Source organism: Trichoplusia ni, chromosome 1 (genome assembly GCF_003590095.1).
Source record: "Trichoplusia ni isolate ovarian cell line Hi5 chromosome 1, tn1, whole genome shotgun sequence".
Lineage (NCBI taxonomy): Eukaryota > Metazoa > Arthropoda > Insecta > Lepidoptera > Noctuidae > Trichoplusia > Trichoplusia ni.
In genome coordinates, this window is record NC_039478.1 from 19,819,134 (window position 1) to 19,844,927 (window position 25,794).

The 25,794-nt window shown below is 41.3% G+C and overlaps 4 protein-coding genes and 1 long non-coding RNA gene across 6 annotated transcripts; 3 read left to right on the plus strand and 2 right to left on the minus strand.

Moving 5' to 3' along the window:
• The first annotated feature begins 1,838 nt into the window (after window positions 1-1,838).
• On the plus strand, window positions 1,839-7,477 carry LOC113498478 (nucleoplasmin-like protein). 2 transcript variants are annotated; one of them, XM_026878483.1, is made up of 6 exons: window positions 1,839-1,966; window positions 5,147-5,286; window positions 5,467-5,592; window positions 5,882-6,007; window positions 6,118-6,168; window positions 6,652-7,477. In XM_026878483.1, exons 1-6 carry the CDS (start codon window positions 1,945-1,947, stop codon window positions 6,751-6,753), a joined length of 567 nt encoding a protein of 188 aa, XP_026734284.1. In that variant the 5' UTR covers window positions 1,839-1,944; the 3' UTR covers window positions 6,754-7,477. The 2 variants fall into 2 exon arrangements, with proteins under 2 accessions (XP_026734284.1, XP_026734293.1); XM_026878492.1 differs by lacking the exon at window positions 6,118-6,168 and having other exon boundaries at window positions 1,846-1,966.
• On the minus strand, window positions 7,124-10,206 carry LOC113498467. Its single transcript, XM_026878473.1, has 2 exons — window positions 9,573-10,206; window positions 7,124-9,025 (listed from the first exon to the last, which is right to left on the minus strand). Exons 1-2 carry the CDS (start codon window positions 9,676-9,678, stop codon window positions 7,578-7,580), a joined length of 1,554 nt encoding a protein of 517 aa, XP_026734274.1. The 5' UTR covers window positions 9,679-10,206; the 3' UTR covers window positions 7,124-7,577.
• Window positions 10,207-10,373: 167 nt separating this feature from the next.
• LOC113508830 (serine/arginine repetitive matrix protein 2-like) lies at window positions 10,374-18,057 on the plus strand (the record flags this gene model as incomplete). Its single annotated transcript, XM_026892011.1, has 10 exons — window positions 10,374-10,875; window positions 12,643-12,812; window positions 12,968-13,127; window positions 13,261-13,380; window positions 13,456-13,521; window positions 13,666-14,034; window positions 14,120-14,205; window positions 14,284-16,806; window positions 16,852-16,961; window positions 17,043-18,057. Coding segments are annotated over exons 2-10 (4,617 nt in total), but the record flags the coding sequence as incomplete, so codon positions are not given.
• Window positions 18,058-18,084: 27 nt separating this feature from the next.
• On the plus strand, window positions 18,085-20,733 carry LOC113498504. The gene is made up of 5 exons (XR_003401026.1): window positions 18,085-18,126; window positions 18,237-18,315; window positions 18,522-18,569; window positions 19,148-19,229; window positions 19,456-20,733. It is a non-coding gene; the product is annotated as an uncharacterized LOC113498504 (long non-coding RNA).
• A 714-nt stretch (window positions 20,734-21,447) lies between these two features.
• On the minus strand, window positions 21,448-24,630 carry LOC113498491 (protein C12orf4 homolog). The gene is made up of 7 exons (XM_026878504.1): window positions 23,902-24,630; window positions 23,282-23,609; window positions 22,984-23,208; window positions 22,314-22,701; window positions 22,045-22,237; window positions 21,808-21,926; window positions 21,448-21,736 (listed from the first exon to the last, which is right to left on the minus strand). Exons 1-7 carry the CDS (start codon window positions 24,083-24,085, stop codon window positions 21,518-21,520), a joined length of 1,656 nt encoding a protein of 551 aa, XP_026734305.1. The 5' UTR covers window positions 24,086-24,630; the 3' UTR covers window positions 21,448-21,517.
• Between the last annotated feature and the right edge of the window lie 1,164 nt (window positions 24,631-25,794).

Below are 25,794 nucleotides of genomic sequence, written 5' to 3' on the forward strand. Positions count from 1 at the left end.
CTCTGGAGCCCTAGCTACCCGCAGCTTGGGCCCTGTTCCCGTTGCCGGCTGGACACTATTTTTGGAAATATTGTTTTTTTTTTTATGTATACAGGGTGTCCCAAAACTCAACGATAATCTGAGACCGGATGAAAGGCCAAGTGATAACAGATCAGGGAAAAAAAATCTGTTTCTATTTTTTGAAAAAAAAAAAAATTTTTTTTCATTGCATTAATTTATAGTTTCGAATAATAGAATCGTTAATGAAGATCCCGGAATTAAAATAGTCACAGCGAAATTGTCACATTGGTGATCACAGGACTTAAAAATGCGACTAGGGATGTCGAATTTCAACTTTTCAAATGTCTCTTATCGCTGAACTGAGTGATATGGTTTTTTTTATATTTTTCCCTGATCTGTTATCACTTGGCCTTTCATCCGGTCTCAGATTATCGTTGAGTTTTAGGACACCCTGTATACACCGTGATTTTTAGTCGTCTTACAAAAGCAGCCCGGTTCATGTATCCAATGACTAGAACACGTTCATGATAAAAAAATAGGTATTTGAAAAAATTTAAAATGCAATTTTTATTCAATATTATGATGCAATTCGTAGGTTTTTAGAAACACAGCTCTGTTGCGAGCGCGGTCCGAGCCTTGTAACAATCGTGAGGGGCGCGGGCGGCGGCGTTTTTATCATTTTTAGAGTATATTTCAGAATTCTCTTGTTTAATTTTTCTTAGTTGATGATAAAAAAAAATCGCGCCTAGGGGTACTTTACGTCGGATACATGAACTGGGCTGCTTTTGTAAGACGACTAAAGAATCACCGTGTATAAATGTATATTTAAAACTGTAATTTATATGTTTTTGTTTAAATAAAGGAAATAATAATAATATTTCTTTACCAGAAACATGGTAAGTACAGAGTTTTTACATATAATAAATCGATAAGACTTGTATAACTACTGACTTCAAACTGCACGGTGTTGTTAATAAAATCCCATTTTAGTGTGGAAAATAAGGTAGGGCTTAGTTTCCTGTGGTTCCATTTTGGATCAAGGGTTTATAAACACTGTAAAAATCTTTGATCCAAATGTATTTCAAGGACCTATAATATTTTTGTAGTTTTTATTTACCAAAACGATCAAAAATGCTTGCTTGGTTGCTTTCCTTGTCTATGGAAATTTATAAGATGTCTGATAACTCTGATAATGTTTACAGCTACAGAAAATGTATGCTGCAAAGCGGGAAACTGTGATGTGTGGAGCATTATTTATGTTTTAGTTAACGCATACGTTTTTGGCCTATTAAAAAAAAAAAAAACAGACGTACACAAAGATTAGGAATAATTTGAAAAGCCGTATTTTCTTAAAATATTGTGATTGGTTAACGACGTCGTTATTTGAGAGAAATTTCTACTGAAATGTTGTCCTTTTTGTTTTTGTAGTTATTTTTTTGTTATTAATTTACTAAATAAATGTTTTCTATGTTACTGCAAATCTACTATAGTTTAACGTGAACTACTATATTAACTATTATTTTTTTTCTTTTTTAATTTACGCCGTTTTTTCTGTATAGAAAATGTCACCCCGATGATTTATATAATACAAATATTTTTAAAATTAAGATACATATAAATACTGGCCTGCCCGCAATCTTATATAATTAACTATTTGATTTTATTAACAACAAATTCATGAAATTTGATATGTTCCTCTTTTCGTTATTATTTTCAGGTGTTTAATTTTTATTTTTTATAAAACAATAAAATTGGAAAAATAGTATTTCGGGGAATTTTGATTATTTTAGTAATTGCTAGTGGGTAGAAGTTTGAAGTGTCGTCAGTCGTGTAGTGCAAACAGTAGTAGCCTAGTTGGCAACACTAAGTGCCAGATCTGTGTGGTGTGCGCCGGCATCGCACGTGAACGTGTCTCAAAAATCTCAATAAATTAGTGAAATCACCATGTCGGACGAATATTTCTATGGTAAGAAATAATCTTAATATCAAACTGCTTTTACTAGTTATTGTATTTGTTCGGTGCAAGTAGTACTTTACTCGTCAATACGTTTGTAATGTTAGCGTCAGGTTGACACCCGGCTCTCGCCATTTTATTTCACATTATTTCTTTCTAGTTATCTTCTACTGATATTATGTTAAATCCTTTCAAAGAATTGCATTCAGGTTGCTATAACGTTATTCTTGCGGATTAATGAAATTGCTAAGTTAACCCTAGAAAGATAATCATATTGTGACGTACGTTAAAGATAATCATGCGTAAAATTGACGCATGTGTTTTATCGGTCTGTATATCGAGGTTTATTTATTAATTTGAATAGATATTAAGTTTTATTATATTTACACTTACATACTAATAATAAATTCAACAAACTATTTATTTATGTTTATTTATTTATTAAAAAAAAACAAAAACTCAAAATTTCTTCTATAAAGTAACAAAACTTTTAAACATTCTCTCTTTTACAAAAATAAACTTATTTTGTACTTTAAAAACAGTCATGTTGTATTATAAAATAAGTAATTAGCTTAACTTATACATAATAGAAACAAATTATACTTATTAGTCAGTCAGAAACAACTTTGGCACATATCAATATTATGCTCTCGACAAATAACTTTTTTGCATTTTTTGCACGATGCATTTGCCTTTCGCCTTATTTTAGAGGGGCAGTAAGTACAGTAAGTACGTTTTTTCGTTACTGGCTCTTCAGTACTGTCATCTGATGTACCAGGCACTTCATTTGGCAAAATATTAGAGATATTATCGCGCAAATATCTCTTCAAAGTAGGAGCTTCTAAACGCTTACGCATAAACGATGACGTCAGGCTCATGTAAAGGTTTCTCATAAATTTTTTGCGACTTTGAACCTTTTCTCCCTTGCTACTGACATTATGGCTGTATATAATAAAAGAATTTATGCAGGCAATGTTTATCATTCCGTACAATAATGCCATAGGCCACCTATTCGTCTTCCTACTGCAGGTCATCACAGAACACATTTGGTCTAGCGTGTCCACTCCGCCTTTAGTTTGATTATAATACATAACCATTTGCGGTTTACCGGTACTTTCGTTGATAGAAGCATCCTCATCACAAGATGATAATAAGTATACCATCTTAGCTGGCTTCGGTTTATATGAGACGAGAGTAAGGGGTCCGTCAAAACAAAACATCGATGTTCCCACTGGCCTGGAGCGACTGTTTTTCAGTACTTCCGGTATCTCGCGTTTGTTTGATCGCACGGTTCCCACAATGGTTAACTTATACGGTTCTTGTAGTAAGTTTTTTGCCAAAGGGATTGAGGTGAACCAATTGTCACACGTAATATTACGACAACTACCGTGCACAGGCTTTGATAACTCCTTCACGTAGTATTCACCGAGTGGTACTCCGTTGGTCTGTGTTCCTCTTCCCAAATAAGGCATTCCATTTATCATATACTTTGTACCACTGTCACACATCATGAGGATTTTTATTCCATACTTACTTGGCTTGTTTGGGATATACATCCTAAACGGACACCGTCCTCTAAAACCAAGTAACTGTTCATCTATGGTCAAATGAGCCCCTGGAGTGTAATTTTGTATGCACTGATGGATAAAGAGATCCCATATTTTTCTAACAGGAGTAAATACATCGTTTTCTCGAAGTGTGGGCCGTATACTTTTGTCATCCATTCTAAGACATCGTATCAAAAAATCAAAACGATCACGACTCATTACAGAGACGTACACCATTGACAAAGATCGATCAAAGAGGTCATCTGTGGACATGTGGTTATCTTTTCTCACTGCTGTCATTACCAGAATACCAAAGAAAGCATAGATTTCATCTTCATTCGTGTCACGAAATGTAGCACCTGTCATAGATTCCCGACGTTTCAATGATATCTCAGCATTTGTCCATTTTACAATTTCCGAAATTATCTCATCAGTAAAAAATAGTTTGAAGCATAAAAGTGGGTCATATATATTGCGGCACATACGCGTCGGACCTCTTTGAGATCTGACAATGTTCAGTGCAGAGACTCGGCTACGCCTCGTGGACTTTGAAGTTGACCAACAATGTTTATTCTTACCTCTAATAGTCCTCTGTGGCAAGGTCAAGATTTTGTTAGAAGCCAATGAAGAACCTGGTTGTTCAATAACATTTTGTTCGTCTAATATTTCACTACCGCTTGACGTTGGCTGCACTTCATGTACCTCATCTATAAACGCTTCTTCTGTATCGCTCTGGACGTCATCTTCACTTACGTGATCTGATATTTCACTGTCAGAATCCTCACCAACAAGCTCGTCATCGCTTTGCAGAAGAGCAGAGAGGATATGCTCATCGTCTAAAGAACTACCCATTTTATTATATATTAGTCACGATATCTATAACAAGAAAATATATATATAATAAGTTATCACGTAAGTAGAACATGAAATAACAATATAATTATCGTATGAGTTAAATCTTAAAAGTCACGTAAAAGATAATCATGCGTCATTTTGACTCACGCGGTCGTTATAGTTCAAAATCAGTGACACTTACCGCATTGACAAGCACGCCTCACGGGAGCTCCAAGCGGCGACTGAGATGTCCTAAACGCACAGCGACGGATTCGCGCTATTTAGAAAGAGAGAGCAATATTTCAAGAATGCATGCGTCAATTTTACGCAGACTATCTTTCTAGGGTTAATGGACTTGCCGCCATTTTTTTTAATTTTGATATCTAGTGACTAATGCTATCAATGCTCATGTAGCGTTTTCGTTTTATTGAATATCCAAATCCCTTAAGAGTTTCAGACAATCATTATTGATTTTTTGTAAACGCATGTTGCCACCATAGGTGTGGGGTTAGCGGTGGTTAGGCGCGTAATTTGAATGTGCGGCGTCCAAGCCGTGACAGTTTACGTATCGATGAGTCGTTTGGTTATAGAAACGTACTTTACTTTTTAGATTTTACTGCGTAGTGTATATCGCGATGTAGCGCTAATTGTAAGGTTCTTTTTTAATTATAGAACTGTTAAACTTTGAGGTTATCATGATTACCCAAATCGACACGAGTTTGATGACTGTTGATTTAATGGCTATTAGCAGTCTACGTCTGTCCAAAGTAAACGTCGCCGTACTTCACTCTTCAACATTTGCTATTTTCAGGTGTAACGCTATCGGCGTCACATCAGTCTGAGACATGGGACCCTGAAGCAAAGGCCGAATACCCTCGTGCTAACAAGTTGCTTATTCGCCAAGCGCTGTTGGGTCCTGATGCCAAGCCAGATGAACTCAATGTTGTTCAGGTATGTTAAAAACCTCACTCAATACTTGTGACTTTACTGTAACAGAATGTCTAACTATCACCTGTATGAGTTCAAATTCTGTTGAACAAATTAATTATAGATTTGTTACTTGACATAGTGTGATTGCGAAGGGCTTAGTTTTAAATTTGTGCCTTGTATAAGACTCCTTTTCTTGCCTAGGTGGAAACAATGTCACTTCAGGAGACTGTTAAGATTCCAGTAGCTGTTCTAAAAGCAGGTGAGACGAGGCATGCTCGTCTTGACATCGAGTTTCCAGATGCACCTGTTGCATTTACTCTTATTCAGGTAAAGCTTATTTGATCATTTTAATGTTGTCTTATCATCCAATACAATTAGAAGAATTTATCTTTTAATTAATTACTAGAAGAGTTATTAATGGAATAAAAGAGTTTTGAAGTGATGTGAAAACCAAAACCATTGGTAATTTGATGGGCGCGCGACGTCGTTTTGATTGTTGCACCGCCTGCTTGTGATTGCTTGAGGCATTTGTCTGATCTTGTAAACTTTCTATAGAAGCATAATTAGTAATAGCATAGGGAGAAGCAAATACAATTTTCAATTACTTGCTCTGCAGGGGTCCGGGCCAGTGCACTTAATTGGCCAGCATTCTCTTGGTGCCCTTGTGGAGGAATTTGAAGACATGGAAGAAATGGAGGAAGAGATGTTAGATGAAGAGGAAGGTGATGATTCTCAGTTTAAGGTAAATGTGATAGAGCAAATATTGTGCATGTTTATGTAGAAGATTAATAGTTCTTGTTTGTGATCTTGAGACAATGATATCAGTGGTATATTAGATTGCTGAATTTACAGGAAGATGTGAATAAAAGGAAAGCATCAGCAGGCAAGCGCAAGACGAATGAGGTACTGAAAACCTTCAACTAATATCAAATTACAAAGTGATGGCTTTCGTACATGCTCAACAGAGGGAAAAGGACCAGTGGCCCAGTTCTGTTAAACTTTGACAGTTCATTCATGTAAGATTTTAATTACAAAATCTTTGGGGCATAATTATTAAGCAAGTCTAATTCAAAAACTCGTATCACTGTCATTATTCATATAACTAGGCTTGTGCACTTGGTGTAAAATTAAATTATGAACCAAATTTCATGATTATTGGCTGTTGGTTTTCTGTATACTCATTCAAAATGATACCTTTACCTTCTGATAGCTGCATTATAAGTTGAAATGCCGACAAAACTTTACATCTTGTCTTACTGCCAAATGGCTTTTACATTAGTCTCTTTAATACATAACATGATATATGTCTGTCTGGCACCAGTTTATTGCAGATATCTACACTGGTGGCTAAGGATTGTAAATTGTTATAATAAATAATTATTACAGGACGAGGATGATGAAGAAGGCGAGCCAAAGGGGAAGAAGGCGAAAATGTCAAACAATGCCAAAGGCAAAGCCCCGTCGCCCAAGAAGAATGCCAAGAAGTGAACCGCCTACAGCGCCCGCCCCGCCGGGCCGCGTCCGCCCTCGCAATGACGCGCCGCACAAAGCGCCCAAACTTTGAGTCAGATAGACCAATTCCATTTAAGACTGACTACATCCTCAATCATTTAAATTTAGGTATACTTTACCTAGTGTAATTATGGAGATATTTTGTTTACGTTAGCAACACAGGCCAGTTCTTGGCGGCTCAGGTAAGGCGCGACAGCGGGGCGTAGGCGTGGCCGGCGACCGGCGTATCTCTTAGTTGTATGACATAGTGTGGTAATTCAGTCTAGGTTAGCATTGTATCGACTCGAGCGTGCCTGGGTGAGTGGAAGTGTGAGTATTTGTTTGTGATAGTTACTTACTGGTCGAGGTATCTGCAAACTTATCGATCCAATCCTGTGTGGTTACCGATGATCGAGTGTGATTTCTTCATTTATTTTTTTGTATTTTTTCTAAACTAAATTTCCATTCCTTACTGTGGTATAGTGTTATGGATGTCAAATTTAATATTAAAGTAAGTCTTAAATTCACAGATGTATTTTTAAGTTATAAGACCTAATTAAGCATAATCAGTGTACTTTTAAGACATTGGTCGAAATGTAATTGACTTTGCTAACGATTTCTCATTTCAGAATGATAAACTGATAATCTATTATAGTTTGTTTGTACATATACATTATTAAAAGCATAAGAACGGTAACAATAAAAAGCATTTCTAAACATGCTCACCTTTTTTATTTTTCCTCAATTTTGTACCTTATTACATTTTTTTTGAAATTTCCATGATTAACTCCAGATGATACTATTCTTTCAATACAGGTAACTCACTTTTTATCGAGCAATGCTTGTAATATTCTATTTCTCTCTTTTTGAATATTGTTAGATTCTTCTACGGCTCTTACTAGGGTCTCAAATTTGTCTTTGTCTTTTCTGTCTTGGACTTCATGCATTACTCTTTTTAATTCTGTGAGTGTCATATTGTCTAAACTTTGATTACATGTATTGGCCAAACCTCGCGATTCATCAAATATTTTTTCAAAATATGAATAATAGGGCCAATTATTATTTTTACCAGTTTCTCTCTTTTTCTCAGCAAGTCTAATATAGGTCTGTTTTAAGTTACGAAATTTTCTATCGCATTCTTCGGAAGATAAACCAATTTTAGGTGCAAGTACGCGCCATACAGTTTTCTTTTTTACCAGAGGGTCTCGAAATCTTTCCTTGTTTTCCACATAAAATGTTAAAAGTTGCTTGACATAGTCTTCTTCTTGAGTCTTGCAAGTTTGTTCTGGTGAGCCATCATGAGAGTTCTTGTACACAGTTTGTGCACTGTATATAGCGTCGAAATCCTTATAGTAACGCCATTTAATCATGCACCTCCCAGAATCTGCTTTCATCTTCAATCTTATATATGTTTGTTTCAAATTACGGAATTTCTTATTACAATCATTGGGGCTTTCACCAACTGATAAAGATATCTCTTTCCACAACTCCTTCTTCTGATACCGAGGGTTCCTAAACTTGTCAGCAATTTGCATGTATCCATCTAACAACAACCTAGTTTTGACCTTGTCCCAATGTCCTATGTTTGGGTTGTAATTGTAAAATATTCTTTCTAAGTAGTGAAAATATTGCCACTTAATAGGCTTGCCTGATTCTCTACTTCTTTCCTTCCTATTGAAATATGCTCTCTTTAAATTTTTAAACTTGTGATAACAGTTATAGTCCGTAGTTTCTAATTGTGTGGCAATATCCCTCCAGATGTCTTTTTGCAAACAATCTGGACTACGGAACTTGGGCAGGTTCTCTATGTACAGGGTGAGCAATCTCCTAACCTTGTGCTCTTCCCAAGGCTCTAATACAGAAGGTGGAAGAGACTTGCATTCTTTAAATACTTCTTCACAGATATTATAATGAACCCATTTAATTTCCTTGCCTAACCTTTTCTTCTTAAGTAATCTTATGTATGTTCTCCTCAGGTTTCGATACTTATTACTACATTCATAAGAAGTTGTGCCCAAGTGCACAGCTATTTCATCCCAGAGAGTTTTATCTTTTGTCAAATTCCTAAACCTATTATCTAAGCAGAGTGTTAGGAGTAGTTTTATTTTATTTCTATTCCAAAAGTTGTCATCACTTTTTATCTTATTTATTTCTTTATCACATGTTTCAGATGCAGTTTCTTGAACTACTACTGGAGTTTCATTGACTTGTATATTATAAGGCCTGCTTTCTCTAGTATCCACAATATATCTTGCTTCTGGACCTGTAACTAAAATAAAGATACACTTATAACAGTTGGTACTAAATTTTACCTTTACTAACCTTGCTATGATTAACACCACTAGAACTATTGCATACTTAATTTATTTTGGTTCAGCTAGAACTGAGAAGCATGGGTTTTGTTTCTTTTAGGATTTCTTTCTACATTATACAGTGGTAACAAATAGTAAAGTATCTAAACTTGTGATAAACTATACAGACCATACTGAAATTCAGGATGCAGTATGCAGCAGTGAAGATCATGGTAACATCTTCAGATACTAATATTTACCCAAAACACACAGAATCCTGAGGTTCAGTATGGTCTATACAGTTTATCACGAGTTTAGATACTTAACTATTATTCATTTTATTAATTCAAAACTTGTTATGATCATTATTAAAAACGCAAACACAAAGGGCTTGGATTGTGTATACATAACTAATATTTATTGCCCTGTATTTAACATTTTACAAATTAATTATTATTGTGTTACTCGCTTCAAAACTGAGTTATATTATTGACTCTGATGTAAAATGAAGGTAATAAAACTTACTCTGCGGATTTTGGATAGTGAAATTATTGCTGCTGAAGATAACATTGCTTTGGTCTTCTCGGAGAACAAACCAATAACTTTGGTTGTGGGGATTATTTATATCCATTGTCCTTAAATTCACCAAGTCAAATGCGGGAGATTATTTTGAATCATGTAAAGAAACATAAACTTGTAAAGTACAGTTGAATGCTGAAGCTATGCTCGATGCTTGGTCCCTGTTGACCTTTTTGACAGGTTGTCAAATGTCAATTAGTCCATGATTTGAAAATGCCATGAAGTGACTGAAGTGCGCCAGTGATTCGATTTTCCAATTCTTGCGTAAACATTTCCCAATCGATTTTGAACGATTTCTGGCTGACTTGTTTTGCGAGGTACTGAATTCTTAGATTTTTGTTCGTAGAAAAATATAGTAAACACACGAAAAGTACCTATGTGCGTAAAATGAAAACGTCGTTTTACTATGCAATTAATGTTCCTTACTGGAGTTGAAATATAAATTTTAATGTTTTATGTTAATGACGTACAAAAATTACTATTTAAAATACTTATTGCTTCTCACTAATAATCACAAATATTTAAGATAGATTTTGTAAAAAGCCGTCGTCTGTATAGCTACCTTTTTCCTGCCATATAAAAAAAAAAACTTTGTTTGATGATAAAATATAATTATTTAATATCAAACGTTAAAAATTCTACTATTTGAAATTATGCATAATAATTATATATAACTAAAATAAGTTTTGGTTTTCAGGATTTTTTACTAGCTTTTCTTTTGTACTGAAAATGTTGATTAATTATTTGTTGGTAAAGTGGCAGCAGAAATACAATCTGTGAAAATTTGAAATTTCAACAATCATGGGTAATAAGATCTAGCCTGATCACGGCCGGACTTAACTACATAAAGATAAAAATCATTTACATAATTTTTTTTGATTTTTACTATTCCCGTTAATCTCTTCAAGACCATTTAAAAGTTCCATCACTTCGATAGACGATTTATGGCGTCTGTTATCCATAGACCAAATATTCACAAGACACAACCAACATAGAAGTTAGAGTTTGATGTTTGTTAAGTTTGTTTGACACGCGCTGTGATTGCTGTGAAATGGAATGGACGGCGGACGCCATTATTTGTGTTCGTGCTTCTGTTTGTCGATGTGACTGATAGTTCACTAGAGATTGAACTATACTCTTGAGAATAATTAATACTAGTTCAGATGTCTAGTGATTTAATTCATTTTATCTTGTGTATTCGGATTATGTGACGCACATTATACAAATTCGAAAGAGACACTTGACATTGGTGAGTGGAATTTGAATAGCCGGTGTTTTATTCAGTGTCTTTGTAATTATTGTAATTAGGTATCTTATTAATAGTCTCTGGAAATAAGCTTACTCCGAACTAAAATATAGATCAAATGTACCAAAATAATAGTTGATGAATTTAGTGGCTCCTTGGCGGGAAACGGTATTGTGCTCGATGCTCGAGGTAGCGTAGCTGTCACTGTGTTTCGTTCAGAAACAAATCAAGCTCTAGACTACACAAAAGGTATTTAAAAATTACTATAACTGCGGTTTTAACTCCTTCTTCTCCTGTTCTTATATCTAATTTGGATTTAGAAACTAGTTTAAATATACATACATTTTAAAATAATTATATTTGATATACTTTGTTAACGAAAATGCCGAATTAAATAATTACTAAAGCTATATTAAACTTAATTAGAATAAGGCATCGAAGAATTCAATTCAAAAATTTTTTCCATATAAATAAATAATTCAATACTCAAAAGAAACAAAAATGTCAAATAAGAACATTTGGATAAATTGACGAATGGAAGGAAGGGAGGCCTGTGCGCTGCAGTAGGTACCCTAATGGTTAATAACAATTATAGGTTAAATATTGTAAACATGCCTATCAGAGAGCTGGCCTGGTTAACTGCGACTCAGGCCATACCTAATTAAGACATCAACTTCTAAATGATGTGCTAGATTTTAACTTAGTATCTTTTTCTTCTGATGATCAAAAAACAAAGAATTTTAATACAAAAAAAAAAAAAATATTTTTGGTTTGACAATTGGCCTAATTTAGTATTTACAAGCAGTCTGAAACCAACATAATATTATGATACACAGTCCCAGTTGGCTACTCAGGGAACATTATAGAGCAAAAGCATTTTTTCCATTAGTTAAGAAGTAATCCAGCAAGTGCAATGTCATTTTGGAATCTAGACTAAACACACCAACTTTTTGGTTGTCTAATTACTATAGCACAGTATAGTCGGTCAAGTTATAAATACTTATAATGTGAAAAGTACTTGACCAATATTTTTTTCATTTTTTTGGTTTCACTTATGATCTGACCTTCTAACTTGCAGTTAATTTCTGGGACACCTTGTATAAACTTGCTATGCTTCAAACTCAATTAAGTTTGTAACATAAATGAACACTATAGTTAATAAAGCAAATCTACTGAAAAGAATTTAGTGGTGGCCCTAAAGACACAATTAACTTTGCCATCAACCGCAATAAATGGAAGGAGGCCTTTGCCCTGCCCTGCGCTTTGCCCTGCCCTGCCCTTTTTATTAATGGCTGCTAATAATTAAACCTTATTACTTAGGAGTTTTGTCAGCAAAACATTACTTACATCCTTAGCACCACAGCATTGGTAACGCTTCTGTCTCAGGGCTCAAGCTATATTTTAATAACTTCCCGTGAGGAATTTAATCCTTGTGTCGCGCGAGGTTTCAAAACATTCAATTTGTACGCACAAAGACTCCCAGACTCAGAAGACGCATTTCTAGCTCACACAAATGCTTGTCAACGTGGGGGTTTGAGCTCGCAAGTTGCAGCACACAGTGGGATACCATTGTCATGCCACAAGGCTAAAACAAATGACAGTGACTTTAAAGAGTTGTTACTTCCAAGACCTCTTGGTTGTTGCATTTTCTTTTTTTTATAACTGCAAGGTGTTTTTATAGCATAAGTCATTCTCTAAATTTAAACCATAAAAGCAGACTGTCATTTAAATGAGTTATTTTGAAGCAAGCTTTATTCCATTATATATTAGTGATGTCGGGCGGTCGGCTTGTGGTACTGGACCGGGCCGGGCGCGATGTGAAACGCTTCCCGCTGGCCGAGGGGCTGGCCACACTGGGCAGTGATCCCGCATGCGACATACGTATCATGCTGCCTTCAGTCTGCCCTCATCATGCTACTGTTGTGGTACATGCAAATCAGGTAAAATTAGATTATAATATTTGAAATTAATTCCAAACTTTTTTTTGCAATTTAAAAAAAATCCTCATGGTTTAATTTTGCACGATCAACAGTACGAAAATTATCAATGCTGCTGACTGCAGTAAAAATAGTAAGAAATGTATGATTGTTACCAGACTGTAGTACGTAATGTGGGCGGGGAGGAGACGCTGGTGAACGGGCGCGGCGTGAGTGTGGCGGCGCTACAGCACGGTGACGTCATCAGCATCGGCGGCCGCCAGCTGCGCTGGGACTACAGCGACGCCAGCGCCAGCCGCCCGCAGGCGCCCGAGCCCGGTAACCATCGCCGCTTCCTACAGCCATTACAAGCAGGGTTCCAGGGAACGCACTCTGGAGGCTAATAACAATACTAAATGCACCTGAGTCCGTCCTTACTTCCCTAGTCTGACTGAAGCGTGTTGTTCGGCAGCGCTGGCAGTGCGGCGGCGGGCGGCCCGCGGCGGGCGGCGCTCGGCCCCCGCGCCCCCCGCGCCCCGCGACCGCGCGCTCTGCCTCGCGCTCGAGATCACGCACCGCGCCTCCATGCCAGGTAATACCACTCCGCACTCCCACTGCCGAGTCGCACGAGGCACTGGACTGATGGAAAATATTTCAATGTTCTCAGGTAATGCTGGTGGCAAACAAGTAGCGATTGTCCAACCCCAAAGAAGAGATACCAGTGAGCAAACTGGTAAGCATACAGTACGATAGGATCTACTTAAATTTTATAGTATCTGCAAATGCGGTGAAAATAATACATATGCATAATTTAATATATTTCATTGAAAAAAAAAACATTTCTAAGTTTTAATAGAAAAAACATCTTAAAAATTAGATAAAAATCCGCCGCGTACTCCGATGCAAGCCAACAAGCGTCCGAGGACATCAAAGAGCGATCTGGATTCATCATCGACCGATGACAACGACAAGACGAAGCGCAAGTCGGGCGCGGCGCGCAGCCTGCAACACACAACCAAGGCCACGCTGTGGATCGAGTCGCGCAAGTCGTCGCCCCGGCCGCGCCGCTCCCCGGGCGCGCCCCGCTCCGCGCCCCGGCCCGCGCCCCGGCCCGGGCCCCGGCCCGCGCCCCGGCCCGCGCCCCGCTCGGCCCGGCGGCCGGCCCCGCTGCGGCTGGCCGCGCTGCGACGCGCGCGCTCGGCCCCGCGCTCGCCCGTGGCCAAGATCCAGGCGCCGCTCACTATAGGTACGCGCCTGCACTGCACCGCCTGCTAGCTATGTTTTACGCACTCATCTTTTAACTTGGTAGTCAAATGAACATTTGTGTGCAGACCACACGAAGCAAGCCGCGTTGCTGCTGATGACGGGCCGCACGCCGCGCGCCAAGCCCAGCGCCGGTGACCCCGACGACCGCATGGTGAGTACAGTGAGACTTGTCTCTTTAAATATTAAAATGTTACAATTGTCAGATTAATATGTTTATTTTAATTTCTAGGAATCGATTGTAGATATATCAGATTCTGATGGGCGGACTTCATCCGCATCGCGTCGATCGGAACAAAAGGGTTCGAAGATATCCAGCACACCTAATAGTCCTAAAAAGTCTGCTCTGAGAGATCCTTTCGCTAAGCGAGGCTCCAGGAAGACAGAGTCTATAAAGTTCGACTTGAGCAACTTGGAGAGTCACTCGCGCTCGGGCGTTAGCGACGCGGAGGAGTCGCTGCCGCTGCGCTACTCGTCGTCGCCGGGGTCCGCGCGCGGCCCGCCCCCGGGCCCCTCGCGCCCCTCGCCGGGGTCCGCGCGCGACCCGCCCCCGGGCCCCTCGCGCCCCTCGCCGGCCTCCGCGCGGCGGCCGCTGCAGTCGCGCGCGGCCCGCATGCTGCGCGAGCTGGCCTCGCGCCCGCAGTCCGCCGAGCCCGCCGAAACCTACTCCATCGTGGACTTAGTTTCTATCGACACTGATGAATCTTCGCATTCTACATCCGTGTACGATTCTGCGCGCTCCACTGATAACACCGTTTATAAGACGCAACTCAATAGCACAGGCAGGAGAACTAGGTCCACCATCGAACCCACCCTGCTGGGTTCCAGCACGCCCTACGCGAAAGCCAGGAAGACGGCCGATCGTTCTCGTTCGAGCGTCTATCTGAAAAATAATTCGACTTCTGAATTACAAGCGTCGGCTAGAAGTTCAACTACAAGACGTTCGAAGTCTTTATCGACACCAGAAAATACGGAAGATGCTAAAAAACATATCTCAGTGAACAGTACCAGAGTGTCGCGCGCGTCACGTAGCAGGTCACGAATTAACGATAGTGACTTGTTACTTGTTGATGACGATGATGATTCGCCTAGAACTTCAAAAAGAGTAAGTACTGCTTCAAAATCTACCAGATCCGGTAGGCAAACGGGTAGTATTGACGTAACCGCAACTCCTACCGGGAGTCCCGCACACAACGAGGGCATCTGTACTCCAGAGAACAGACACAGTCCCGAGGAAGCCAGTACCCCAGTGCTAAGTATTCAGAGTCTTTTAGATTCTAGCCAAAGTTCCATGATGTCACAGATATCTTTTAAGAAAGGCAATTCTTCGTTTAATACTAAGCGAAAAACTATAGGAGTTATAACAGGACCCAAAACCAGGATAGGTAACAAGTCGAAGTCCTTGAATTTCAGTGCTAGAAAAACTAGATTGAGATTAAGTAGTGAATCAGTAGAAGCAGTAAATCTAACTGATGATGGCAGTCAACAAGACAGTGACATAGTAACACCCAAGAGTGCTGTCAAGTTAGTACAAGAAGGTGTTAAGAACAAGCATTCGACGGCTAAGAAACCGCTGTCAAAACGCTCCATAATCGACGATCTAAATGAGTCTGATATCGTCAAGCAATTGTTCAACAGTCCCGTTAAGAGGAAGCTGTCGCAGAGTATGACCGAATTTTCTAGAAAGCAACTGTTTGAAGACGATGAGATAGTATTGAGTAAGCGGTCGACACGCAACACGATCGCGCTGACCGGCAGGACGCCCGACACCTCGCTGCTGGACCACTCCGACGCATACACTCCGGAACTGTTTGTCAGCCCCATCAGCACTCCCACCCACAGCCCTAACTTAGACGGCATTAAACTTCTGTTTGCCAAATCCACTCCTGAAAATGATTTAAGAAACGTCAGGGGTGTAAAGGGCCTGTTGCGCACTCCTCGCACCAGGAGGTCTATCAGAAATGATTTAACAAACGTGTCCGGAGTCAAGTCATTATTCGCAAAGAGTCCTAAAAATCGTTTAAGCGATGTTCGTGTCAAAGAAGTGTTTGCCTCCTCACCTAAAAATGATTTACGGCGCGTATCTGGTGTTAAATCACTCTTTCAGTCAAAAAAACCACGAAAGTCACCACGAAACGAATTGGTTGATGTTAGGGGTGTCAAAAAGTTGTTTAAAGTAAATAGCCCCGTTAACGACTTGCGTAATGTGTCCGGTGTGAAGCGGACACTGCGCGGACACAGTCCTAGAAACGACTTGACCGACGTGAGGGGAGTGAAGCAGACGTTCCGGCGCGGGACCCGGAACGACCTCACCGATGTCAGCGGTGTCGAGGAGTTGTTCAACGTGTCCAACCAGTCGCACAGGGACGCTAACGATAGCTTATTTGATCAGCTTGTCGGAAAGCCACAATTGAGGGCAGTCTATTCCAAAACATTTTCAAGTAAAGGAGTACAAAAGAAAAAGGCTCGTAAAACAAAATCTCTTCACGCGTCTTTGGATTTCATAACCAACAACGTGGAAGAGTGGCTCGAACACGAATTAAATAAGCGATTGCAGAAACCAAACGAAAAGGACACGACGTCGAAGATCGCCGAAAGAGCGCACGCCAACATGTCCCGCGAGCTGCAGAACCTCCGCACCGACACCGTGGAGGGCGCCGCCGCCGCGCGCCGCTCCGCCGCCGACCTCTACGGGGCGCACACGCTGCCCATCAAGAAGCGCTCGCTGGCGCCCGCCGCGCCCCCGGCCGCGCCCGCCGCGCCCCCCGCGCCCCCCGCGCCCCCGGCCGCGCCCCCGGCCGCGCCCCCGCTGCCGCTGAAGAAGCGCGCCGTGCAGCACTCGACGCCGCTGCGGCTGCGCGCGCGCGCCCGCCTCAGCGCCGCCGACGTGTCGCCCATCGCGCCGCGCAGGTCCGCATGCTAGCTGTTTACGACATCACAAACACTTTCCCTTTGTCGGCAAATAAAACTAATCATCTAATCCACTTTCAGGGCCTCCCAACAAACTGACGAGACCACCGAACCACAACCAAAAAATCGAAGAGCCATGAAACTCGATGTATCAAAAACAGTTGACATTGAAAAGCCTTCACCAAAGAGGACTCGCGGGAGGGGCAAAGTCGCACCTGAAGCCAAACCTGTTACGCGTGCTGAAACTAAAGGTAAACAACGTGGCCCTAAATCTAAAACTAAAAGTTCCAGTGTCACTAAAAAGAAAAGTCCAGCTAAAGCGAAAAAATCCAGTCCTGTTAAAACGAAAATAATCAGCCCGGTTCCAACTAAAGTAACCAGATCTCGTAAAAAGGATGTTTTAACACCCTCAACTCCAGTATCGAACACAAAGAAGCGCGGAGCTACATTGATCGTGGCTAAGATATCCCCCGTCAAGAGCCCGAAGCCGAGAGCCACGAGGAAGCGAAAGGAGCCGGAGACCGCACCCACATCCCAACCTAGCCCTAAGAAAACACGCGCGACACGTCACGCCGAGGTCAAACTGAATGTCCAGGCTAAATCACCGAAGATCACCAGAGCTAAAGTTCAGAAGAGCACAGTTGTGGTAAGCAAGCTTTCGCCGCAGTTGAAGCCACGCGCTGCTAAACCTAAAACATTAGCGACACAGAAAGTGGACACTAGGAAGCCACGGCGAACTGCCGCTGAGGCTAAAACAGAATCTCCCAAGAAATCTCAGCCTGTGACAAAATCAAACAAAACTAAAACACATGAACCTGAAGGTCAAACTGTGACGAAACGAGGACGGAAGACTATTCTCGACCGATCCAATGATAAGACTGAATCTAATGAAACCTTGACTCGATCAAAAAGAGCACGCACAAATGTCGTGGATGAGCCCCTGCCCAAAAAGAAAACTACCAAAACAGAGAAGACTAGTGCCGAACGGAAAACCTTGCGCAGTCGCGGCGCCGCGCCCCCCGCCGCGCCCCCGGGCCCCGCCGCGCCCCCGGGCCCCGCCGCGCCCCCGGGCCCCGCCTCGCCCCCGGGCCCCGCCTCGCCGCCTGGCCCCGCCGCGCCCCCCGCCCGCGCCCGTCGGGGCCCGCCCGCCGCCGCTTCCAGAAAGGTATGCACTAAGAATTACTTGTATGTTCAATTTTAATATTCGTTCTACCATCATGAAGCATAATCCTTAAAAATATTTATTATAATTTATACGATATTACCTTTTTTTAGACTAATAATGAAACTGTTCCTGTGAAGGAAACAGGGAAGCGCAAAAGAAATACTACGGCTGAACCCTCACCAGGAGAAGGTTTGTTCCTTCTGTTTATCAAGTAAAACTTAAAACCTTAAATAATTAAGTTTTATTAAATACTAAGTGTCATGAAAATCTTCGAATTTAATGTGTAGCATAATAATATGGATAGACTATGCTAGGAGTGGTAAGTCATAACACTTCAGTAAAAAAATAAAGTGAGTGAAAAGCCATGCATAGCGTGTAATACCGTCGTGTTGCAGGTCGCAGCAAGCGCCAGCGCGGCGGCCCGCCGGCGACAGGCTCGCCCGGTCAGTACACATCTATTCTAATTAACCTAGTGACATCATTTCTGCGATATCCTTCCACCATGTTAAAAATAATAGATTTTTAAAGTTATTATTTCCATTATCACATTAGTTTAAATAATTTCATGATTATAGACTCCGAATTAACTTAAAATATACTTTTGTGACAAGTTTTTACATTGGCACAGCATGGTCTGCGCATATGTTGTTTATAAAAATGATTCTATAAATCTTCTTGAAGTTCTACCTATAAGTGGAAGTAAAAGACTATTCACACTACACACTCCCAGCCGGCAGCGATGCCGATGAATTTTTTGATGCCTTGTTTTAATTATTGTTTATGTTTTTTAGTATAATAGCAAATGATTGTACTGTAAATGTGCACTGTAAACACTGTAGTTTTAAATATAAAAGAATAAACTCATTTAAAAGACAAGTTTGTGATATTCGTATTCTTCATACCGTGACTATTATAATACGATCCGTTGTATACAATAGTCGAGCAGAATAACTACAATCATGGACAAGTCCTGTCATCACGTTTACTTTTGACTAAATATCATGTGTTTGTTATTCGACAGCGAGCAAGCCGACACGCCGCAGTCGCCGGAGATAACGAACAGACATGGAACACCGGGAACAAGTACAAATAGCATATTTAAGGTGAGCGATGTTTGAACGTATGATAAGGCTGTCTACCTGTGTAATGAGTTCTTGTTGAACATGGCAATTAGAACGAAAACAACATTAGCTTGCATATCTGACACACAACAATGAAATAAAACAAGTATACTAGAGTTATATTCATTTATTGTTTTATATTAAAAATACAATTCAGTATAAGTAAATACACTGCACTTGCATACTAACCATGTATATTTTATTGCAGGTACACATCAATACGCCTATTTTGTGAAGATTTTATTAAGAATTATTATTAGGTTTATTGTCCCACTGGGCATGTGTGTTCAATATTCATATTATTATGATCGTACAAACTACAATTCATATCTGCTTTCGTGCGATTTTTTTAAAAACAACAAAATAATATGTGTGCTGCTGTTGCCGACGGCAAACGTTCTTACTAAAAAGTATGTTCATTGATTCAGGTATGGTCACATGTTGTATGTCTACAACAGATGTAACAAAGCATAAAATGCACCTTATGTCGTCCCCTTGACGTCTTTATTTTCATAATAGTATGCTAATGTTGTGGTACCTTATTCCAGGGCCCCAATTCTGCTATTTAAAATGGCCGATGAATTAATTAAATTTGGCTTAAAATGACAATTTTCGTTTTATCTTAAGCATTTTCTACACAATAATTGGAAATTCAGTGTGGGACGCTAAACTCAAGGTCAATACAATTAAGTTCCAATTATTGTATTGGCAATATGCTTAAGAGAATAGGAATAATTTCAAATTTAATTCAATTGCCATTCATTCATCGGCCATTGTAAAATAGCAGAATCGGGGCCCAGTTGCTATTGCAGAGACGCTGGTGAGGTGCAACACCAGGAGTATTTTAGTAAATTTGAAATTGAGGGTTTATTCTCAAAGTATATAATAAATTAGATTTTTTACATGAATACCTTTACATTTGACTCATTATTATGTGCAGTACTAGTGCAGTCAGCTCGCCATACAGTATTGTGTTACTGTTGTTGACATTAGTTATGCTTGATGGTTCCTTAACAGAATGCTCACAAGAATCATGGTTCCATTTTATTTATAATTTTCCTTTTAGTTACTTTTTATTTTAGATTTGTGTAACATTTAGTTTAGTAGAGAGTACTTGTACTTTTAGTGATTATTTTAGTAATATTGTATTGTAAGGGGTGTGATTCCCGAGAGTGGATTTGTTTTAGTTTGTTAACCTTAGTTGTGGTCGGCGCTACGTAAGCGCACATTATGTTTTGACTTCAAATCTTTGAATTTCTTTTATACTTACTGCTTAGCTCATAATGGTTATTTTGACATGATTTTAAATGGCTTGAACGCGACTGTTGGAAACTGTTGTATTTCATAGTACCAATGAAGAAAACGTAAGAAGTCAATATAAAGGAACAAATATATTGATTTATAAACAATTTTATAAATGAAGACTCGCGTCAAAATTATAAAATAAATTGTTAAATAGCTTGTAATAAATAGCTCGTGAATTATGTATTTGTGTTATTATTTTCCCAACTCACAGTAAGGCCTCATTTACGGAGGTGCGGGGCGTTGCGTGATGCGTTGAGCGGCGCGGCCCGCACTGAATTCAAATATATGGCGTTGTTTACGTGCGCTTACGGAGAAGCGATTTTAGACGCGTTTGTTTGAAATGGAGCGTTCTTTGCGGCGGAGCCCGCGGCGGGCACCGACGCATCCCACGCGGCGGCGCACGCAGCGGCAATTCTCGATGAGGCTATGCCCGAGACGAATCTTCTGACAGTCTTGTTCAAATTTTTCGTTAGTCATGCTCCCATCTCCCACCAACATAAAACTAGTCGATTTAAGTCGATTTGATCGAGGCGAGCGTGCGCCGCCGCGTCGCTCGCCGCGTGTTTCGCTACACGCTTGAGGACTCGCCGCGAGCGCAGCGGCGGACACCGCCACTCTTCCCGCCTCACTTCTCTATAAACAACGTCGTATGTTGCTATACGTTTGTGTTTACGCGTGCGATGATGCGTGCCACTTCACGCGCCGCTCCACCGTAAACAGAAAAAACGTTCGACGCGCCGCGATATGCCCCGCGTCTCCGTAAATGAGGCCGAAGTGTCTGTGTATGCAGCACTTTATTAAAGTGTTCATAATTATTTACGAACGCGCGTGAAAACAGCGTGAAATAAACATTTATCTAGTCTTTTAGGGGATTATTGTAATAGTACTTTCTGTGTCGACGTATTAGAACAATATTTAATAGACATAAAGATAAGGGAATTCCTCGGGTACTAAAGCTGATGTGGTCAGGCGTGCTGCTTGACCTTGACGGGGTTGGAGATGCGGAAGATGTTGGGCAGCAGGTGCGCCAGCGCGGCGAACAGCGCGGGCGCGGCGCCCGGCGGCAGCGCGAAGTGCAGCGTGCGCAGCTCCGCGCCGCCCCAGCCCGCCGCCTCCAGCACGAAGCCCTTCACGCACTTCAGCACCAGCTCCGCGCGCCGCACGCACCACGCCGCCGTCATCTCCTGCGGGGGGACTCGCTGTAGCTACTGCACCCACTGCACCCACTGCACCTACTGCATCCTGCTGAACCTACCTCGCTCATCTCGTGGCGCAGCAGCAGCGGGATCGAGATGCTGGTGATGTCGTTGCTGCACGCCGCCTTCAGGATGTTCCGGAGCCCGAGGATCGCGGGGTGCCGGGACGTTATGTCGCCTGAAACTCATACAACTCACTTGTTATGTCAATAGTGGCTAATAGAACAACGCTTTTTCTACAGAATCAATTTATAACAGAATAACATCGAAAAGCAAAATAAGAAGTGTTTACGCACCAGATCTCAGTTCGGAGTCGTCCACGATGAGGTGAAAAATGACGTGCACGTCGGCGAGATTGCTGTGTTTGGTGATAAAGATGTCGCCGGTCTGTAAGCTGCGCTTGTTGCGGCAGCGCGAGCCGTTACCGCCGGCGCCAACGCTGCCGCCCTCGGACTGCTCCTTCAGCCGCTGCGTGTTGCGCCGCTCCACCTGTGTACGTTATGCTGTTACCCTAGCGGTCCCACAAATATTAGTTCGCTCGGAGGCAGGGGCCGTGTCCGAGTACCGGGTCGTGCAGGCGCTCGGCGATGTCGCGCAGCTGGCGCTCGGCGTCGGGGAAGTGGTGCTCGGTGCTGGCGGCGGCGGCGCGCAGCAGCAGCGTGGTGGGCGGCGCGGGGCGCGCGGGCGGCGCCTCGGCCAGCAGCACGGCGCCCGCCAGCTCGCCGCCGTACAGCGACAGCGACGTCTGCAGGCGCCGCGACGCCGCCACGCCGCTGTCCGCGTCCGACAGCGTGCACAGCTCCAGCAGGTCCATGGCCACGAGCCGGATGTTGTGCGTCTGCTTCAGCTGGCTGCCCAGGTGGATGGTGAAGCTCTCCTCCAGGCGCTCGCCGCCCAAAGCCGCGGCCGCCGGCGCCGCCGCGACACCCGAGAACGTCGCCAGCGGAGAGTTGCTGCGCCGTGCATGCAAAACACGTTCATACAAATATGCAAGCTCGTATTTCAATATACTAACTGACAAAGTTTTATATTTTCAGGATGACTGATGTGACAAATGATCGGAAGGCATTACAATTTTATTTACCTTACAAAAATGTAACAACACCTCCATTGTCAATTGCCATCAAACCTATACCTATTCTAACTCAACTGAGTTGATTTTCTAAATGATATATCTTAAGATCTTTCTTGATATTTGATGACAAGGGGCACAATACAAGAGTGGATGAATGTACCTGGGCGTGTTGAGCGCGGAGGTGCTCTGGTACTCCTCGAGTGTGGTCATGAGCCAGGCGCGGTGTTGCGCGCGCTGCGTCTGGCGGAGCGCGTCCAGCTGCGAGCCCCAGCGGCCCGCCACCAGCGCCTGCTGCTCGAACTGCTGTGTCGCCAGCTCGTTGATCTCTTGCTCTGTTGTCGATGTGTTCAACAGCCGGACCTTCTCCTCCATCTCCTCTGTCTGCCTGTTACAAATCTTATTAACTGGTACTTACTCCACAAAAAAAATAATTCTATTAATTAATAATAGATACTTACTTTTGTGTGAGCTTCTTAATATCCTCATCCCTGTTCTTTAATGTGTTCATTACAGTTTTGGCATATGAGTTTTCCACTTGTAGGATGGTTTCCAGTGCAGGGCTGTGCACCAGCTTGTGGTATGCTGCAGCAAATACTTCCTCATCTGAGGTGCCCTTCTGCTCAGCAAACTCCATAACATGTTCCTTGAACAACTTTTCCCAGCCTTTGACAATGCCTTCCACATTAATTTCACTGTTCTTTAGTTTGTTGAGTAGTTTCATATCTCTATCATTGTGAAAGTTCTTAGTTTCTTCCGATACAAATTTTGCTAATTTTTCGTTTAATTCTATAAAAGATAATATTTTAAAATACAACATAAATATATATTTTACAAATGTATAAAAAATGAAATAAATGATAAAGATTTGTATAATATCACCTTAATTGTTACCTCTGATACGAGTGTTATACTTGAAACAAACAAGTATGTTTGTTTTAATTGTGGAGGCACAAATGATGGAATAATACAATAAATACGTGTTCGTTCCACTAATTTATGCAAAAAACATTAGAAGCAGAAGAGGTATTGTACAAGGTTTGTCACAACATGAAAAACGTAGAACACTGGCAATGTTTACCTTCCTCTAAGTAAACGGGAATGTGAAACATGTTGAGGACCCGCTGCACGAGCTCGCGCGTGGATCCCTGGTGCGGGATCTCTACGGGCACCTCCAGCTTGAAGAGCAGCTCCTCGTTGGTGCATGTCGGGAACGAGTACTTGAATGTTCTCGTTATATTATTTTCGCTGGTCTCTGCCGTCATTGTTGTATATAGTCAACACTCGACCTGCCAAACTCGCCAAACTTTGACAACTGACAACAACAATATGATTTTGACGTTTACGCTTTGATAACGATTGGTGATTGATCATGAAACGTTTAGAAATTTTACCATTCACTGAGATAACATTTTGAAACACAAATCAGGGTTATATGAATAGCGTAAATTATACTAGTAAATACTAAAAACAATACTTTTATACATGTATTTTATGGTGTGACATGTGCGGATTTTATAACTATCAAATCCGCCTCAATATCATCAGCCCAATATTATTCCACTGCTGGACATACGCCGCCAAAATCAAATCCACCTAGGGCAACAATATTTGGAGCCTAGGACAGCCAAATGGCTGACTTTAAGCATGTAAAACTAAGTCAAAAAATAAAATGAATTGGTAAAACTTTGTGTGGTATTATATGCATACATTATGTTTGATGTTTCAACGCCGCCGCGCCGCCAAGTTTCACATAAGGTGCATATTATACTCAATTTTTTTTTTCTCTAGCCCGCATGGAACCAGCCTGCGCGGTAAGCGTTAAGGTTGTCTCGCCACCGCTTCCTAGGTCGCCCACGACGACGCCGTCCATCCGGCTGTATACTCAAATATAAACCGGGTAAAATCGGAATCGCCCTCGCGACTCTCAGGGTTCCGTACAAAAAGGCTAAGAAACAAATCTGTGGGCTACCCACAAATGAGCACACAGAGGTCCAACAAAATGAGTTTACCAAAACAACAAACAGTTAATCTTGATTATTCTTGATCTTAAGTTGTTGTATATATTAAAATGCTGCGGCAATAAGTAATACCACACATGAGATGCAGTCTAGTGATGAACGGATGGACAGATAGACGGCCGGGCAGCGGCCCCTCAGTAATAGGAAGTCTGAGTCTACAACTGACCAGGTACTTCCCAGAGTTTGCAGATCTATGCCACACATTTGTTTTTCCTCATTGACTTTCTCCTACCTGGGGAAGCGGAGAGGTATGCCTAACTCCGACTGGCTAAAACACTGGAGTGCTTCTCCCTGTCCCTGTACTACGGAGCATGAGAACGCGATGCAAACTACCGCCATCCATTCAGATGTATCCTAGCGTTATGTAAACTATTTCTCTCTTATAGCACCTTCTCATGGTAACACGGTGTCTACTCATTAATCCACTCGTTATAAACACCAACGCGCAACGTGGCCAAAAACAACAACGGCTGAAAGCTGAAGACGCTTTCGGAGATACAGTGTTTGTCACTATAATTATATAAGTGGACTTCCATTTTCTGGAACTAATATCATTATTTCAGTTATGCTATAGTGACACAACGTACAGGCACGAGGGCTGAGTAAACATATGTATATTGGATGGCGTAAATACGAGGCCTGAAGGAGCGCGGGTCAATGTTGCAGTGAACTGAGTAACTGAATATTGAGTTACTATGCACCAATAATTACAGGTTAATAAAAAGGGATGGTAAAAAAATTCTTAAGTTGGGACCCGTACCCAATTCTCAGAATATTTATTTTGGTTTAATAAAGAATCAGCCAGGAATCGAACCTGCACTCTGCAGTCCATTGCAACGGTTACTGTACTGTATTGTAAGTGATGTTTATTTAATCAAAAACTATTTTTTTCATGTCCCGTTATATACCTACTGTTGGTCAGTAAATCCTTCCTACTTATTAAAAAGCATTGT

Bases quoted from the DNA above. Each gene is read 5' to 3' on its own strand.
- LOC113498467 (XM_026878473.1), bottom strand. From the start codon at position 9,678: ATGGATATAAATAATCCCCACAACCAAAGTTATTGGTTTGTTCTCCGA. The intron at 9,026-9,572 runs GTAAGTTTTATT...TCTTTATTTTAG, and splicing joins CACTATCCAAAATCCGCAGA to TTACAGGTCCAGAAGCAAGA.
- LOC113498491 (XM_026878504.1), bottom strand. From the start codon at position 24,085: ATGACGGCAGAGACCAGCGAAAATAATATAACGAGAACATTCAAGTAC. The intron at 22,702-22,983 runs GTACATTCATCC...TGCACGGCGCAG, and splicing joins TCCGCGCTCAACACGCCCAG to CAACTCTCCGCTGGCGACGT. The intron at 22,238-22,313 runs GTACTCGGACAC...TAACGTACACAG, and splicing joins CCGAGCGCCTGCACGACCCG to GTGGAGCGGCGCAACACGCA.
- LOC113498478 (XM_026878483.1), top strand. From the start codon at position 1,945: ATGTCGGACGAATATTTCTATG. The intron at 5,593-5,881 runs GTAAAGCTTATT...CTTGCTCTGCAG, and splicing joins TTGCATTTACTCTTATTCAG to GGGTCCGGGCCAGTGCACTT. The intron at 6,169-6,651 runs GTACTGAAAACC...TAATTATTACAG, and splicing joins GCAAGCGCAAGACGAATGAG to GACGAGGATGATGAAGAAGG.